Below are 18,349 nucleotides of genomic sequence, written 5' to 3'. Positions count from 1 at the left end.
TTTCCGAGGGTTCTCTTAAAACTGTTTCATACAGAAATTTGAAAACATTTTTGTCCAAATGGGACACAAAAACATTATATTTGAGTGTAGTCAGTTTTTCTGTGAGTGAGTGGCTGGTTTTAACAGTGAAGGACTTGTCCAGGCAACAGCTGGTGTTAGCCCACTCACCCATGTGCTGCAGGGCTGGAGGTGGACAAGTCCCCGCATTCAGTTTAATCTTTCTCACCTTATATAACAGCACAGCAGCCTTCTTCATTTCCAACCACTTTGTGCTTCCTGGAAATATACTGTGGCTGTTTGCAGAGTTGGTATTACAAGTAGTATCCACATTCTGCTAAATACAACTTGTTTAGGTTATTTGTTGAGGTTTTCAATGAATATGCTTAACAAAGTTCACTGTTAGAAATGGTTGAACTGTGTGGGTTTGTCAAAGTCTGGACTGAAAATTCACTGTGGAATTTGTATTGCTTTACTGTGATATGCATTTTCTGCCACTTCATTTGCCTCCTTGAGAGTTTTAGTATTTTCTTGTGGATTGTTGTTACAAGTGTTTTTCTATGATTGGCAGGTGGTAGGCAGCTCACAGGGTGCGCAGGTGAAGTTGTCAGATGGCTCTGTCAAGACAGTAACAGCAGCGGCAGCAGGCCACTTGTCCAAGCCGGGGACGACGACATTGAGGATGACAGGCGGAGTCATCACTGCTGCTAGCTCCACCCCCAGCTCTGTCAGTGCTGCAGCAGCAGGCAGCCAACAACAGGCTAGTTTCACACTCCTAATATTTTTCTGTTTTATTTTGCATGACAGCTGTTCTCTTTTAAATATAGTTTTAAACTAAACAATAGTTAAATTAAAATGGATTTAAAGTATTTTTTCATGCTTGCAAACTAACTAACTATTGAAGGACCTTCAAATTCCCATATTTCCCAACAATCAAAATAATTGGTTTGAATGCTTTTTTTGTGATTTGAGGATTATTTTCATAATGAAATAAAATATATAAGTACAGTGACTATTTATTTAACAAGCAAGTAGATATTTTATATAAGGAATAATCCCAATTGATGAATTTTCATCACTTTCATACTATCAGGGTAAATGTTCTAGTGATACGGTATTTACCACTGCAGTATGAATACATGGAAAACAGAAGTGATCCAGTGTGAGTGCAGTAGCAAGGTCAGCTGTGTATTTGTCAGAGAGAGCAGAGAGTGTGAAGAGCCGTTAGCAGTCCATCAGCAATGGTCTGGGTTTGGGTGATTACAGCTTCAGAGTCAGTGGCCTCATTAACTTGAGAAATGGAAACACACAGAAAGAAAAATACAGGCTCAAGGCTCAAATGCACAAAAACAAATATGTATACAGTATGTAACGATCAAAGAAAAATAATCGCTGCTCTAGTGATTTTGATACAAACACAAAAGAAGGACTCATCACTGCTTTTCAGTTTTTGGAAAAACTGCTCTTTCAGGACTGTTAATTGAATTATGAGGACTCTCCATGAGAGAAACTGAGTCTTTTGTCTTTGAGAATTCCATAAAACCAGTGACCTGATCGGCACAGCTCACTCTCAGAGTTGCATGACATTGGAAAATAAAAATGAACAAATTAGAGAAAAAAATGAATTTAACGCTTACTCTGAATTACCAACCAGAGTGAATTTAATTTCCCAGCACTGCTCTCTTTCTTATGAACACCAATGCGAATTTTAAAATGTATTTTCACATAAATAATTGACATATAATTTACACAATCACTGTTAACTTCAAAAGAAGTGAGATGTGTCGCCCTATAAAATGTGTTTTTAAAGTGTGCAAATGAAAATTGTCATCCACATAAATATGAAAGCTTTCAAATGAATATACAAAATCAAGACCATGAGATCATTGTGTGGTTGTGTTGTATTGTTATGTGGACACATGGTACACATGGAACACACACTATAGTAGCAGTTTGTCATTAGAACAATATCATAAAGTTAAAACGCAAGACTTTGTGAGCGTCTTTTCAGTCTTTGGCTGAGTTTACTGACATAGACATCGAAAGAGTGCAAAATGTGGCTGTTTATTTCCTGGTTAACAGCTGTGTTTCTGTGGCTTCCTTGCAGGCTGCTGAAGGTGGCAAGTCTGCCTCTCAGCACCACTCGCTCCTGGTGGCAGCCAACCAAGCAGCAGTAATCAGTGCAGCTAAAAGCGCCAGTGCTGCTGCCAGCGGCAGCCTGTCGAAGACGGCTGTGGCCACTTTGGTGAAGGGTGCTGGCAACGCTGCCACAATGACAAAAAGTGCTGCGGGATCAACTGGAGCTGTGGTAACTGTTGCCAAAGGCATTACCAATATGCCTGTCATCAGCATGTCCAAGGGTGCAGGAGTGGGCACTGTGGTGGGTGTTCCCAAAAGCACCGGCACGTCATTGGTCAATGCAGCCTCATTAGTCAGCGGGATGGCAGCCGGAGGAGGGAAGACTGGTGCAACTCTCTCAGGTAGGTAGAGACAAACCGCACACTGCATCAGCCACCCAGTTTGAATGCATGCATTGAATGCATTGTGTTTTGTCCAGGTATGCTGAAGATCCACTCTGGAGGTTCCAGCTCTCAACAGACAGTCTTAACTATCCCTGCCAACCAGCTCAAACAGCTTGGGGTTGGCACTGGGTCTGGAGGGTTGCAGACCATACTCATGCCTGTTGGAAAAGGTAAGGTGTCTTATATGACAAAAAGGGACAACAAGTGTGCATTCCAGATAGAACAACTGGGTGCTCAACATCAAGATGATTACTTCTCAAAGTAACTAAAAGGAAGTAGTGGTGGTATTTCAATAAAACATGAAGCTGCATTGACATTGATTGCTTTGTCGGTTTACCACATCTTTTACAATAAGATTCTGAAGAACAAGTATTGAGATAAAGCATGTTGTTCTTCCAAATGTTTCCTCAAATTAGGTTAGGAGTATGTGAATGTAGTAGAAAACAGCAGCTTTATTCAGTTTGTCTCTCTAAACTGAGTTTATTTTGCCAATGCATATGACTACGCAGTCTGATTTGAGACAGATACTCAAACATACCATAGATTCTCCTCTCTCTCCCTGTAATAAACAGCTTCTGTGAAACCCATCTTCCTCCCCTCTCATTTTTCATCTAACTGTTAAGCCTATTTGCCTAATGGCCCATTGATCCATCCTGAGTGTGTGTTTTCTTCTCTGTATAGTCGTGTCTAAAGCCCCAGTCTCCACTACTCCTTCCTCCTCCTCCTCCTCCTCCTCCACCACCCCTGGAGCAGCTGGAGCTGGAGCCTCCCCAAGTCCTGCCATCCAGGCCTCCCCCTCCCTTGCCCTGCCTCTGGCACAAGGTGAGAGGGGTCCATCCCCACTCCACCCACGCTCCTCATCTCTCAACCCTTCCCTCTTTTATTCCCAACATCCATTTTTCTTTGGTAATGATACCAAAGGATATTTTTCGATACCTTATTTTACTGAGTAACACAATTTTGTACAAAACTTTTTATTTTGATTACCAATTATGTTAAGATTAAACTCAAATGCATCACTGTTTAGTACAAATAACATAGTAGAGCTTAAATAATTTCCACAAATATTCAAATTCTATTTAAAATCTGTCAGTATGTGATGATAGAGAATAGATAAGTAAACAAGAAGACAGTAACAGTTTTCAGTACTAGGTGTAACAGACTACTTTGGTCAGTATTGAGGTTTAATACCCATCTCAGAGAACATCACTCTACTGTCTTCTTATCATTGTCTTTTCTCTATTCATGACAGAATCATAGTGTGAGTTAAATGGTTAAATGAAATTAATCTTTCTCCCTCTCTGCTGCTGCAGTGAAAACAGAGCCAGGTGCTGGCACAGCTGTCACAGCTGGTCCATCACCCCCGGCGACTGTTCCTGTCCCCACAACTGTACATGTTGCCTCTGCGGCTACCACCGTCAAGCAGGAACAAGGGGCGGATAACTCCACACACGACCTCATCAAGTAAGTGCAAGAACAAGTCATAATGCAACTTTCACTTGGAGTGCATAATTAATTCCTAGAAGGACGGATAATTGATTGTTCCTTAAGAGAAAAGGTGCGAGTCCAGAATGAGATTTGTCTTTGTACTTGGCACTGACACTGAGTCATCACCGAGTGTAACAGTATTTATTTATGTATATATATGTATATTTATTTTACCACTTCGATGTTAACATTCATTTTTAGGTTGCTAAACTAATTTCTCAGGGAACATTAGTGGAGCTTAATTTATTAAAGCTATCACATATCTACTAGAATATTAATGAAGGGGTTGTAAGAACACTTTCTCTTCCTGGCTAACATTTCACTGCACCTGACACTTGGAATTGCCTTCTCCTCAGCACTGAACACATAGAGACCATGATGCAGCTGCTGACAGCTGTGGTGAAGAAGTTCCCTCTGATTGTGCCAGATAAGAGTAAGCAAGCATCCCATCCATTTGTTATGCTTTAAAACCAACTCCATATATAAAAACAGACCGAGAGCTAATACACTGGGTTTTGTTTGTTGTTTGTTTGTTTAGCTGAAGACTCCCATCCATTCTGTGCCTCTTCAACAGAACAATATTATTCCTGGAATATTGGCAAGCGCAGAGCATCAGAGGTGACTTTCTTTTCTGTTTGTGTGCCTAATGAAATGAGGTTTAAAGGGTTAAAATTCAAATTTTATGCTGTACAGCCTCAGTACCATCAAAATCCTGTAAGGGTACAGTAGTTGTGAAATTTTGTTGGGAACAACAAATAGTTGAAATCTCTTTCCATTTTTCATAAAAATGCTAATATTCTGAAGCATTTAACACCTTTGTAAAACATAAGAAACACACTGAAGGTTTAATTTAACCATGTTAATATCTCAGAGTGACAGCACCCACTTACTAGCTCTAACCCTCAAGGTTCCAGGGGGAGGGCATCTACAATGTCAGTGATAATTTGCATTGTTTGCAGTTTTGTTGTCTGTGTAATCGGTCTTGGTGCTCATTCCTGACTCAGCAAGCTTTCTGTTTGCCTCATGTCTCCCCATCTATCTGGTCAGACGTGTATCTCTGTCTGCTTTTATCCTCTCATCTCTCCCTAATGCGTTCATCAATAGCTCATACAGACCAGCCCATGTTTTAGCTGTTCTCTCTCTGTACAATGGTAAAAGGCTCAGATGAGGCCAGACATGGATATTTATATCTGTAGGTCACTAATTTACTTAGGGACAGGGGATTCAAAGCACATCAGTTTACAGTACAAAGACAGGGGAAGTTAGGCTGCAAGGTACTGTATACTGGACTGGAGGGATTAAATGCATTATTAAATATTGGCAGCCACAGAATATTATTCTGTGTCAGTCTGTGGATTTTAGAGCTTTTAGGCCTAATGTACGCTTTTGCTTAATAGACTCTGGCATGTCTCTGTGTAGCTTCAGCGAGCGGTGGCGGTGAAACGGGTTGTCCAGGACGTGTTGGACCGCTCGCCCCGCCTGCAGGCCCTCACTCCCCCAAAGACCAGAGAGGTGGTTCAGTGGTGCCGGCAGAGGGGCTACACGCCACCTGACCCTGAGCCCCAACGCAAGAATGACGACGAGTCCATCGAGGACATACTCACACAGATAGATAATGAGCCTGGTGAGTTTCTGTGTGTGTTTTTGGTGCATAGCTTCTGAAGGAAAATCATTTAGTTTGGCTTGTTTTTGCGATTTCACCGTCTACTCTTCTTCTGTTTTCAGCAGCTGAAAGTGGATCAATAATTTCCCCTCAGTGTTGCATGTGTGGGTGTAGCGCTTCTGCGGTTACCAGTCCAGAAATGTGTTTGCAGTCCAGTTGTGTGTGTGAGGGCAGGCTCAGTGTTTTTGTTCAGCCATGTTGTTTTTACACAGAGTTCTCATTAAGTCTGTCTTTTGTCTCTAAAGGGTGAGAGACAAGGTTGCTTAGCTCAGTGAGTCACACTCTCACCTGAGCCAGACAATATGATAATCTATGTTTGTGTTCTCCTTGCAGAAATTTCATGATTTTTAATATTCAGATTGTTGAACTGGTAAAATGAGGCAATATTTTACAGAAGCAGACATTTTTCAGCTTAGTTATAAACACTCACAAACATCAAGAATCTGCAATCTGAGTGAAATACTAAAGCTGTTGATGCTTCTGCTTCCCTGCCGACGCTGCTGCTTGTGAAATGGTGTGTTAAATGTACTTGTGTATGTGTCCGCAGAGTGCCCGTCAACCCTGAGTAGCTGCGACGAGCTGGTGTTGCGGCTGGAGCAGATGCAAGCTCTGCTGAAGACTGAACCAGAGGAGGCAGATGACGAAATAGTCGACATTGTCACGGTGACTCCACCCTGCCAGAAACTAAAGGTCAAAGAGGAGGAACAAGAAACTGATACAGAGCCTAAGTTCTTCCTGGGCCCCTGCATGTCCGCCCAGTTTGTCAGTGAAACAGCTCAGCAGGTCAGGAACTTCTCTGGTGTCTTCAGAAGCGTAAAATACATGTTGCCTGAATTTTAACTACAAAGAAGCGGCACCACTTTGTCCATTTTTATGTGCTGACTCCTGTGTGTCTCTCAGATCGGGGTAACTTTCCAGCCAGTCGAGGTGGAGAAGAATGTGTTCGCTCCAGTAGTCGAAGCCATGATTCTGAAGGTCGGTCACTTTACAGTCCAGAACAGGAAAAAAAACTTGGCCATTTACAGTAGCTCATCATTACCTTGACACACCCTTGACTGAAATGATGAATATAGAGTATGTATAAGATGCACAACCACACAGTATTGCGTGTTTCACCTTGTACCGTATGAGAGAGTGGGTTTCTTTGTGACTAATGATGAGTGTGTGTGTGTGTGTGTGTATCTACATTGCAGGCTACAGAACAGTTTGCCAGTGACATCCTGAGAGAAGCTCTAGCTGGGGCCTACGCCAAATCCCCTCAGAACAGGTCAGCCTCTGTTTTTTCTCTCTCTCTAACATGCAACCTGCTTAGTGCTCCATTTTTCACTTCATGCATTATACTGTATCCAGGGCTTATCCAATCTACCAGTTTGCTACTCAAATTATTCTTAACAACAATTTTAAAAAAAGCAATAAATTGTATGCAATGAATAGATATTCTATAATAACTGTTTCAGAACATTATTGAACTACAGGAGTACTGTTTCACTCTTTTGCATTTGGTAAAACAGTGTAGATTGTCCATGTCAGCCTTATGTTTAACATTTTAGCAACAAATACCATGAAAACACCAAAAACAACTGAGTTGATCCTGTTGACACATATTGTCAGTGTATCTAACGTCTGATACTGCTTAGTCATCTGTGCCATAAATCTCCATTATTGTCCACCAACTATTAACAACACACTGGGTGATCTTATTATGGTGAACATGGGCACTGATGTTTATTTTGAATTGACCCCACATACACTGTTGTGCTGGTCTAAATATATGAGCGCCAAATGATTATTAATCTGTAGCTGAAAATAGTCCCAAACAAATGCACTGCTGTTTTTTTGTGATTTTTTTTTTCTCACCTTATTTTAAAAATGAAACTATGGGACTGAGGTAGGACATGGTGGGGAAGTAAGAAGTATAGAGAGATAAACAAATGCATTGTTGGTTTTAATTTTTTCCATGGGATTTGTTGACAGTAATAGAAATATAGAGTAATGCAAGCCTTATCCTATAAATATTTTTTTGAAGAATAACAAAAAGTGATCCAGTGGCTGCATATGCCCCAACAAGATCACTTACCAAAGACATAAAAATAATTATGATTTCTGTGATTATTGACTCAATTATGTTTACTGTTATTATCAGCAGTAAATAAGGCCTATTCAAAGTTACATTCATTGACAAACACAGCAGTGTGTGTTCTGTGCTCTGTAATAACTGCAAGTACTGGTAATATCTGCCACCTTTATGACCAGCTTAACTAAACATTTGAATGCAGAAACCATGGAGTTGCATCTATTTATTTATTTATTTTTGGAACTTGTCATTTTAATTTGCAGAGACATCGGTAATTCTATTGTCCTTGCCTGCAGAGTATGTTGTCTCTTTTGTGCTATTTACATTATGTAAGACAGCAGGGAGCTGAACTGAAATAACAGACCTCTGAGTGAATTGATTCAGAGCTGAAGCATTTAATGACAGACAGTCATAAATATTCAGAAGACAACCACTGACATAACAGGCAGTCTGAAACATATTTCCTGTGTGTTGAGCCATGCTCAAAATCCTAATTTGGGTACATCGGGGTTTGCAGGGCTCCCAGAGAGATCACAGCCATGAACATCCACCAGGCGGTCAGTAGCGTCCCCACCTGTGACTTCCTCACCAACACACACATGGGTTACTTGGCTAAGGACAACTGAGGACAACAAGACTGACATTGGCTGGTAACTGACACCAACACAGATGTGAGGACTGTCTGAACTGCTGGTTATGACAGAGAGACTCCACTCTGACAGCTCCACTGTGTGAATATTCACACCTGGATGTGGTCCTGTTGCCTCAGGTTGTGCAGTAATAATTAATGTACTGTATTCATTAACGATCATAGAAGGGCTCCACGTGCTTCTCACAGCAGCTGCACAGCAGCAGAATAACAAATGTTTCTAATACTGCAGGTATATTGTAACATTTAATCCTAATGTATCAAGAGAAACAGCATTGTGGGAATCATGTTATTTGATTTTGAGGCTGTTGTGCTCTCGCTTACCTCATAACATGATTATTCTAATGATTAAGTGTTTCCTGCCAGACAGCCAGCTAGTCATTGGGGAAATGAAGCTTGAGTGACTTATAGGGCTAAATAACAACATCAGACAGCTGTCCCCTCTGTCATTCATCATCCTGCTGTCATGTCTCCTGAACTGTAAACAAGGTTCAGTTAACCAGCAGACATGAACCTCAGATTTACAGCAAGTTGGAAACACTAATGGACATATAAGTGTCAGCATTCTCTATCAGTCACATTGGTCATAATGTCTTGTGGGTACTGTGGGCAAAGCAAACAGAGAGATTCTTTCAAAAGTGCCATTGCCATGGCAACCGATGATCCGTCATTACGAACATCCTTTGATATATGTCAGTGTTACCTGGCAGAGGTTCATACAAATACAGTAATAATCCAAACATGCAGGAAGTGCTTTCTAAGGCTCTTCAGAAGAAATTCATGTTGTCATATTTTTAAGACGCAGACAGATTTTATCACAAATCTCATGTCAAGATACAGGTGATACTCTAATGAACAAATCATTCTCTTATTATGAATTCAAGACGGCAGTCTCAATATTTATCTTCTCTCCTTCATCAACCAGCTTTAATAGCCCGTTGAATTTCTTTTAAGTGTTCAGTTTAACAACCATAATGTATCTATCATGTAAAGTATACAGTGTATATGACCAATATGAAATAGAGGGTGTTTTCAAATCCTGTTTTATTTTTGTATCTAATATCAACACCTGCGAACAGCAATGCCCTAACAGTTGTGTGTGTGTGAGTGAGAATAAGTGAGTTAATGACTTTGACAGTGAGTGTTCGTGTGTGTTTCGTTGGCTGATGTTCTGCTAGTAATTCTGTTTAATGTGGAGCTCTGCATTTTGTTAATGTGTGGATGACTGGATGAGTGTAAGTGTTTGGGCTGAGTGGTTGTGATGCCTGTTAAACCAAATTAGTGTAGAAGATACCCAAACATTGTATTTTCACGTTTCAGTGCAAACCAAAAATATAATCAATATTCTTGTAATAAACAAAGAAAAACTATGGTTGAATTATTTCTTGCAAACCTGTGTAGAAAAATCTTTTTTGTTTGTTTAGTTTTTTGATAAACACAGGGTAAATTGTGGATAATGAATTTAAGAATCTCTTAACTAATCAGGGATAGAGATGTAGACACCTCTTAAACTCAAAGGTTAAAGGGCCAGTTCACCCAAATTATATAAAAAACATTTTATCACTTTATTTTTAGTGGTATGTGGCCATGCAGACAGTTTTGATTTGAAAACATCTGTCTCTGAGATTTCTACTACCAACCCACAATACAGTTGAGATGGAGACTCATACTTCTGTCTTTCCAGAAACGGCATCAGTGCTAGTTTGGATAATCCTCAGGCCTCACTGTGAACAGTTTCCACTGGAACTACTGAGTACAAAAGAAATAGTCCCAATGAAAACTGTCGACAGGTAGGTTTGTGGGATTATCCAGAGTACAGCACCATTATTTCTTGAAAGAGATGATGCTGGTGAGTTCTACTTTTCAAAGGTAATAGTTCAGTATTTTGGGAAATATACATATTCACTTTCTTGCAGAGAGTTGTATGAAAAGCGATACCGCTCTACATAGTAGTAATTCTTTGCAGACAACAACCAGGTGCAGTAGTTTCCCAAGTCTAACTGGCAGAGACAAAATGCAACATTTTAATTAGTCAGGTGCCAGAAGGTTGATTTTTGAAATTTAGACAGAGCCAGGCTAGTTGTTTCTCTCTGCTTTCAGTCTTTATGCTAAGCTAAGCTAACCACTTTCTGGTTTACTTAAGGCACAGACATGAGAGTGGTACTAATCTTCTCATCTAACTCTTGCAAAGAAAGCAAATAAGCATATTGACCAAAATGACACCCATAAACTACTCCTTACAATTAAATTTACATCGACTACATTACATTTCCTGACCTTTGGAATAATAGCAGGTAACTGTAATCACTGCTCTTTTCATTCAATACTAATACTACCACCCAGATCAGTGTGATGCCATAAAAAAATCCAGTGCAGATAAAGAGCCAAGTGACATCAGATAGAAAGTGCTAAGGACCTAATATTCTTTTATTGTCATTTCACTTACATTATATATTTGTTCTTTTTCTTAAACAATAGATTAACAAAATAAGAGACCGAACAAGACTTTCCCAAAATAGTAAACTAATCGAATACTGAGGAAATAACTTATTTTCGAGCAGATTTCTAGCAACACCAAAGGGTAACAGAGTAGTCTAAGCAAACACCTTGTCATTCATTATTGGAGCAGACTCAACATTATATACAATAAAAGGACAAGTCAGCAGGTGCACACACACAAACTCACACATACAAACAAACACACAGCAGCCAGTTTCTTGTGCGTCTATAACCACAAAAACAGAAAAAAAAAGCTTGTTTCAAAATTATTTTGTTTCATGCATATGCATTTCCATAGCAACTGGGGGCAAGGAGGAGTGTAAAAGGGGGGCATCTATCTATCTATCTATCTATCTATCTCCACTTGGGAGACTGACTCTGCAGCTCCACAGCCTTCACAACAATACATTCCCTTGCATAGATTCTTGTGTTGTGGAATGGACTGAAAACGCTCCCCTGTTGATTGCCGTAAAACTTAAACCGATCAAAGTGGAATGGTTGGAAATGGGAGCAGCCCTCAGATGTTGAAGACCCTCGATCCACTTTGAAAGACAGCAGACGGGTTCGGAGGGAGCTTGGTCCTCACCAGATGTTCCTGAGACGAGGGAGAGAGAGAGTGAGAGAGAGAGAGAAGGGAGACAGGTATAACAGCAGCTTTTAAGGTGATCAGAGAGGGCAGCAGCTGTGGGGCTCATACTGGACCCATGAAATGAGAGGAGACTGGTTGGGCTGTGCCGTCAGAAAGCATCAGGTCTGCTGTCAGAGAGCAAGCAGCCTGGACAGTATTGCTACTTCCTGCTTAGAGCTGCTCTGTTCTGATGATGACAGCTATTCCCAGAGCCTGACCAGAATCTATCCAGGCTGTGGTTAATAAATAAATGTCACCGAAAGTTGCTCGTATTATATTCTTTCTAGCAATTATTGGATCTGTCAATGAAAATGGGCCAAGCTACAGTATTCCAGTTTACTTGCGCTGCTGTGGAGCGTGGCAGCTTTTATCAGACAGTCTTTGGAGAGATTGTCGGCTTGCTGTCCCAGCAGCACTTTGAATGTGACTATACAGCGCTGTGGGTGGCAGGGAAGGCAGTACATGTTGTTCAGCAAGTCAGATTGGTGTGCCAGTGTGTTCACCCCCCCCCCCCCCCCCCCCCCCCCCCCTTCACACACACACACACACACACACACACACACACACACACACACACACACACACACACACACACTGTCTTTTCTGCTCTGTGTAGCAGCCAGGTCTGCCTCTCTCCTAAATTAGATTGGTGCCAAAGAAGACTGCAACCCGGTGCAACATTGCACTTTAACAGATAATCCATCAAATGGTGTACTCTAGCCCCCTCCCCCTCTTCTCGTTCTCATTCTCTATCACCTATCTATCACATGCTGCATCTCATTCCTCTCTCCTTGTCTCTTTCACTATCCTCGTCTCTTTCCCCTCAGCCGTCTTTTGTCTTTCTTTCAGTGCAATCCCCTCCTCTCCTGCCTGCCAGAGTCCTGCCAATTTGGCACAGGACACGTTTCTGTAGTCCTGGGCAGCGTGGGAAAAGGGAAGAGGTCCAAGTGATAGAAAAGGGGAGAGAAAAACAAGAGAAAGTCTGGCTTTGGGGATATAGACGTAAGGGTGAGGAAAGCGAGAGACGGGGAGAGAGAGAGAGCAAAACAATGGATGGTAACTGCAGGGGTGGGTTTGGAAACATTTGAATGCGGCACAGTTTTAGAGAAGGACGGCACATTTGTAAATTCAGTTAAAAAATGTTCATTATTAAGACATTATTAATACTTCCATGATTTCTTCACTGTAATGAATGCCAAATAAACAGCTTTAAATATTCTAATGTGAAATAATTTCAACAAATAGCTGCTATTTGTAACTCCACATTGCCTACAGGGCAGCTTATGAGACAATGCCCCCCAACCCTCCCCTCATATATTTAGAAGCAAGACTCCCAAACTGAAAGAAACACAGAGTATAGCTTACATTTCTTGTAGTCATTTGGTGTCTGCAGTTGTTTTGTATCTTGTTGAAATCATTTTGCATGTCTTTCTAGTCATGTTGCGTCTCTCTTCAGTCGTTTCGTGTCTCTGTGTAGCAGCTCTGTGTCTCTTTTTAGGTGTTTTTTTTTCTGTCTCTTTGTAGTGGTTTTGTGTTTCTGTAGTGGTTTGATTGGCTGTCCTACAAGAAATGTTAACAGTTACTTAATAGAGCGGTTGATCCGGGGGCCCTGAGGCTGCGCACAGTTGGCCTTTTCAGTATCCAGCCATGAGTCTAACAAGCCAACCACCTATCACCGTCTGACTCTGGCCCGTGCCACCCCTGTCGCCGCGTCCCTGGGTAGCTGAAGAGAAAGAAGTTGTGAAAAAGGGGGGGGTGACAGTAAAGTGCATCTAAGGCTGCAATGCCCCTACAGGCTTCCTAAAATCTGTTTTTGCAGTTTAAAGCCATATCCATCCCTCCACCGTGCCGTGTGTGTCCCTGCCATGTGAAAACACAGCACACTGTATGCAGAAGTTAAGCGGGGTTGTCTGTGAGCTGTGGGAGCACAATCCCAAATCTCAGGGGAAACGCTGCCTATAAGCTGACTGTAAAACAACCAAGAATTTGTCGTGAGAAGACTTTCCTGCTGAGGTTTCCACTCTGCATGCTAAACCTGTTCCCCATTCAACGGTTTTGTCTCGCTCATCCCTGACACACACTGCGGATTAAACAGCCCATCCTCTCAAATCTGTTTGCCTTGTGTTGCGCTTGCCGGCCCCATGATTTCTAACACGCGCACACACACACACACACACACACACACACAAACACAGACGCACACAGACACACACACTGTGCTGAGAGTTCAGAACTGCACCCATTTAAGCCAGACAAGCCGGACAAGCTGGGTTTCAGGTTTAACAGAGGTTCGCTCTCTCCTCTTGACAGCTCGCAACATCCTCTCACTGGGATGTTTTAAATTAGGTTTTTGAGTTCAGCAAGTTCAGGAAAACACAGCTCTCTCATCATGCAAAGCTCAGTGCGCTCTAATCACTCAATTGTCATCTGCATGTCATAAAATTAGACACGGCTTTTATCTGTTGAGATGGATTTTTATCTGTTAAAGGTGGGGGAGCACGCAATTTGATAGATTGATTTGAGCAATTATGAGAATTTCATGGCTGCCCAACTCCTTTATCACCAAGAGCAGATTGATTTTGATTTCAGCAGCTTATTTGGGACTTAACCATTAAATCTTTTAATGAATAGACACAGCCAGTCTCTTTGAATCAGCTGCTCTGCTCCACACTGAATCAAGAAGCTTTGTCGGCTGGTGATAACACAGTTTGGTATAGTCCTGTATTTTTACAGAATGGCATCAAAATGCCCTCACAAATACCAGCTGAGCACCATGACCCAGTGTAATGCATGCTGGAGTGGGATGTGTAATGCTTGGTCAGACACCTCTGCAGGGGGCTGGTGAGTCAATAATGAGTTGGCAGTGAGTGGGCCGGTGGTGACAGGGGTGGATTATCTAAGATCAACTTGATTTGCTGCCAGGCCGGTTTGTGTCGCCCTGGCATATTGTGGTATGACTGATGAAATGCCTGAACATTGAAAAACAGCACAATGTACATGTACATATACGCGCGTAATATTGACTGCAGTGTGCAGTCTCACAGCCGAACACACTTAATGTGCCGTGAACTCTCACTCCAACTGGGCCAGCATTATTAATAGAGTCTGTGTCCTGCCGTTGACATCTCTCACTTCGACCTCCATCACTGAGGGACATAACAGCTTAATGGAGCAGTCATTATTCAGAAAATTATGCAAATAACCAGAGGGGCATCTTGCTTTTTCCCCGAAACTCTCTCGCAAAGGGACTAAAGTTTCAGAAGAGAGGGAAAAACACAGCTATTTACCACAAACTCACATTTGCTAACCCTTCCCCGATACCTTTCCGTACAAGATTTTATTTGGGCATCTGTTGCTACACAGTGTGCAAAGAGACAAACCAGCCTGACCTGGTCCGGCTCGCCTCTGGCAGATGGCACAGAAGTGGTGTGGGCGGGGAAGAGGGATGGCACTAAACCTCTGGAGATTCCCAAAAACTGTCTCACTTACTGTCCTGCAACAGCTGACGTTCGCGGACAGAGGAGGGGGGTGGTGGTGGTGGTGGTATTGGGGGGGGGGTTAGGATATATGTCCCCTCACCCAGTTTAAATCCTGCACTAATCTGGAACAACCTGACTGAAATGACTGGGCAAATCCTCTCGCTGTGTTGCAGTTAGTTTTGCTTTAAATTTCAGCCTCGCTCTACATCTGTCTCTATGTGCCTGTCTTTGTCTAAGAGCACAAACCTGGAGCCACAATTGTGTGAATATTTGGGATGATTCTATCGCTTTGTCACTGGGCCACACTGAAAAATTAAAAACATTTTAAAACATTTTTTAAAACATTTATTCATTCATTTTGGCCACACTTACTTGACATTAGAATTGGTATGCATTTAAACGTTTGTGTGCTTTTTTCCTGCTGAAATGGTTGCGTGACAGTGGAGCACATGAAAAAGACAAAACGAAAAATATCAAGGTAAAGAAGTGCCCAGTTATTGTATTTTTATTAGCTGTCATTTCCAAACACTTGGCCAGATATCCTTTCATGTTCATGTGCATTTAATGATAATCCCAGAACTGATGTAGCCTAATCAATTCCTTTAAATAAATGAAATAGAAAATGTGGAGAAATCAGTTTATACGATTTTATTATTGGAATGGAAGGAGTGTCTAAAGATAGATTTGTGGTTTGACAGATCATTTCTAAGTGTTGGAATAAAACGACAAGGATCATTTAAGCACTCATGTGTTTCAGTGCAGCCATGATCAGAAATAATGTTTTCAGACAGACATCAGTATATTTATCTGCAGATTTGTTTAATTTTCTGACCAAAATGGAGCACAGCTGGAAGAGTTACCCGTTTTCGTCTTTGTTCTCATCAAGCTCGTTCTATTCAGGTCAAAGTAATGAGTGTAGCACCAGCAGAGTGTTACCTAACACAGTACATGGCCTGTTTTAAACAGCTGGGTCACTTTGAGCTGCTTAGGGACAGAATGCTGTATCACTTTTCTGAGACTCTCCAACAGCAACAGGCCACCAGGGAGACGGGTGAAGATGACTTTCAGGGGGAACATGCTGTAGCGTTTTCTAATGAGCACTTTGAACCCGCAGCTTCTTTTAGTAAAATGCACAACATCACTCCTCTAGCTGAATGATTGACACTGGATTTTTGCTTTAGTATAACGGGATGGTATACATTTTGAACAACATCGCCGTCTTTGCCTACCTCTCCCTTGGTCATTCCACTGAACTCGGTCCTCTCAGGTGGGACGCTCTGCTGGAGGCTGGAGGGGCTGGGTGCTCCGCCAACCCGCACGGCAGTGGAGATAGGCTGGGGGACAGCAACAGGTTGTATGTTGGAGACAGCAGATCGGATGATTTGCTCCCCCTGATGCAGCCCTATGGACCTGTGGCCATCCCCGCTGTAGGCAGCCTGGTAGCTGGTCTCTCGTGGGACATGGGTGGCCTCTGTCCCAGGGCTGGAGTATTGAGCTGGAGGATTTTTCCTCGCACTTTTGGCTGGTTTCACCCCCGTCCAAGGCCTGTACTCTTGCCTGGAGGAAGAGGGAAACATCAGAGGCTGATGGAGGCTCAGTACAGCCAGAAGTCTGGCTTGTTTTTGAAATGACACCCTTGGGCAAGTGTGACTGAACGGGGCACTCTATCGATTTTACACATGAAGATCACTTTATTTGTCATGGCGAGTGCTTCGCATGTGTTTTATAATGAGCTTCTTAAAGTCTAGGAAAATAACCATGATTATGTCATCAGGGTTATCTTGGATTGTACTTGAGAGATTTAAAGGGTGTAATGAAAGATGCTTTCAAGCTGCATTATTTGCAGTGTTGGATCCAGTGTTTTTGGAGCTTGACCCATGATTAAAATCTCATAAATCTCAGCCTCGCTTTTTTAGAGTAGTGTCTCAACAACTTTGTTGTGACACTAAATCACCAGAGTGCCCCCTTTAATCTCCAGAGGTTATTATAATAACTCTAGGTAAATCAGTCAGTTCCCAATGTGGGAGGTTGGACCACTGCACTCAAAGGGTCATAAGATAGATCTGAGGGTTCACAAGGTGACAAAAACTCATTCCTGATGCACATATTATTATTATTTTTTCTCTAATTCTTGCTGTTTATTGTGAAACAATTTTTATTTCTTCAAACCTCTAAAATATTAAAATGAATCAGTCTGGGAAAGAAAATCATCCTTTGGTTGCACTGCTGGTAATTCATAGGAACCTATAATAGGAAAGGAAGTCAACATTTTTTCTCTTGTCACAAGCCAAAAAGGTTCCTTCCTGACCACATACCTGAAATAAAACGCATCAAATCAAATTCATACTTGAACTCTCCCATAAATGGATATGCAGGCTTGCTGAGTCAATGAACTACCAATAAAACGCATCTAACGAAGCATCAAAGCAAGCATCAGCACACACACCCCACCCCCTCCTCCACCCCTCCAAGTCCTCCAGTAGTCTGATGGAAGGGGACAGCGACAGGTGCTGAAACAAGTAGTAAAAGAGGGTTGACATGACCTACCTGTAGGAGCTGGTTTTGCTCTCCTCCGTCACCTGCTGCTCCCCCCACCTCTGCCCCCTGCCCCGCTCTTCTCTCTCCCCCGGTTGTGCTTGGCTGTGGCAACTGTTCACCGGGCTGTCCGAAACACTGTCCGCCCTGCTCCCCCCGTTACTAATCCAAGGGAAATTCTCCTTCCTGGGAATGGGCCAGGGTTTGAAATCCTGCTTGTATTGGGTAACGCTGGGGAAAGGCACTCCGGGCGGGTGGTAGTCCTCCCGGGGCTTGTAGCTGGGCTCCTTCCTTGCCCTAAATGATCCGCGGGTCCCCGGGCCATCTGCGGGCGCCTGAGGGGAACCGGCGCCGCGCGGGTCCGGGGTTGAGTAGTTATTCCCGGGTGCGCGCTCCGAGGCGGAGACCTGTTTGGTGACGGACCGCACCTCCTGCTCGGCGATGTCCGAGTAGTTCTGGATGGTGAGCGGGACGGAGAGGTCCGATTTGTCGAACTGGTTCCAGAAGCGAGCCAGGCAGCACACTCTGCTGATGCACGGCCAAGCCATACCCCCCACCCTCTAAACTGTTCGGCTTGTGGAGGAGAGAAGCAAGAGGAGGAAGAAAAAAAATCAAACAAAAAAAGAACAGAAAAAAAGAACAGAAAACGGCAAAAGATCAAAGGTTACATTCAGACAGAGTGCCGCCCTCCCTCCACGTCCGTTTCTGAGAAGCTGAGACTATAGACTGTCCAAGAGTCCATGTCAGCAGCAGAGATGAACCGGACTGTCGGGGACCGTCACTGAATATTCCTCTCACGTGGTCTGTGATAGTGC

At 42.6% G+C, this 18,349-nt stretch overlaps 2 protein-coding genes across 2 annotated transcripts in view; one reads left to right on the top strand and one right to left on the bottom strand.

The window, feature by feature from the left end:
* The window catches only part of yeats2 (YEATS domain containing 2), a 25,214-nt gene extending 14,682 nt beyond the window's left edge, over window positions 1-10,532 (top strand). Inside the window, exons 19-30 of the mRNA XM_022754971.1 lie at window positions 569-757; window positions 2,105-2,477; window positions 2,555-2,689; window positions 3,201-3,341; window positions 3,833-3,983; window positions 4,364-4,440; window positions 4,546-4,625; window positions 5,427-5,631; window positions 6,218-6,453; window positions 6,571-6,645; window positions 6,864-6,937; window positions 8,262-10,532. Of these exons, the coding sequence (XP_022610692.1) occupies window positions 569-757; window positions 2,105-2,477; window positions 2,555-2,689; window positions 3,201-3,341; window positions 3,833-3,983; window positions 4,364-4,440; window positions 4,546-4,625; window positions 5,427-5,631; window positions 6,218-6,453; window positions 6,571-6,645; window positions 6,864-6,937; window positions 8,262-8,370 (1,845 nt within the window). The 3' untranslated portion in view covers window positions 8,371-10,532. The remainder of the gene's footprint in view (window positions 1-568; window positions 758-2,104; window positions 2,478-2,554; window positions 2,690-3,200; window positions 3,342-3,832; window positions 3,984-4,363; window positions 4,441-4,545; window positions 4,626-5,426; window positions 5,632-6,217; window positions 6,454-6,570; window positions 6,646-6,863; window positions 6,938-8,261) is intronic.
* LOC111228869 (microtubule-associated protein 6 homolog) lies at window positions 10,529-18,349 on the bottom strand. The gene is made up of 3 exons (XM_022754970.1): window positions 17,547-18,349; window positions 16,229-16,556; window positions 10,529-11,487 (listed from the first exon to the last, which is right to left on the bottom strand). The coding sequence occupies exons 1-3, from the start codon at window positions 18,080-18,082 to the stop codon at window positions 11,410-11,412; spliced, it is 942 nt and encodes a 313-aa protein (XP_022610691.1). The 5' UTR covers window positions 18,083-18,349; the 3' UTR covers window positions 10,529-11,409.

The sequence above is a fragment of the Seriola dumerili genome, unplaced genomic scaffold (assembly GCF_002260705.1).
Source record: "Seriola dumerili isolate Sdu_G_001 unplaced genomic scaffold, Sdu_1.0 BDQW01000226.1, whole genome shotgun sequence".
Classification (NCBI taxonomy): Eukaryota; Metazoa; Chordata; class Actinopteri; order Carangiformes; family Carangidae; genus Seriola; species Seriola dumerili.
This window is presented reverse-complemented; position numbering and strand designations above follow the sequence as displayed.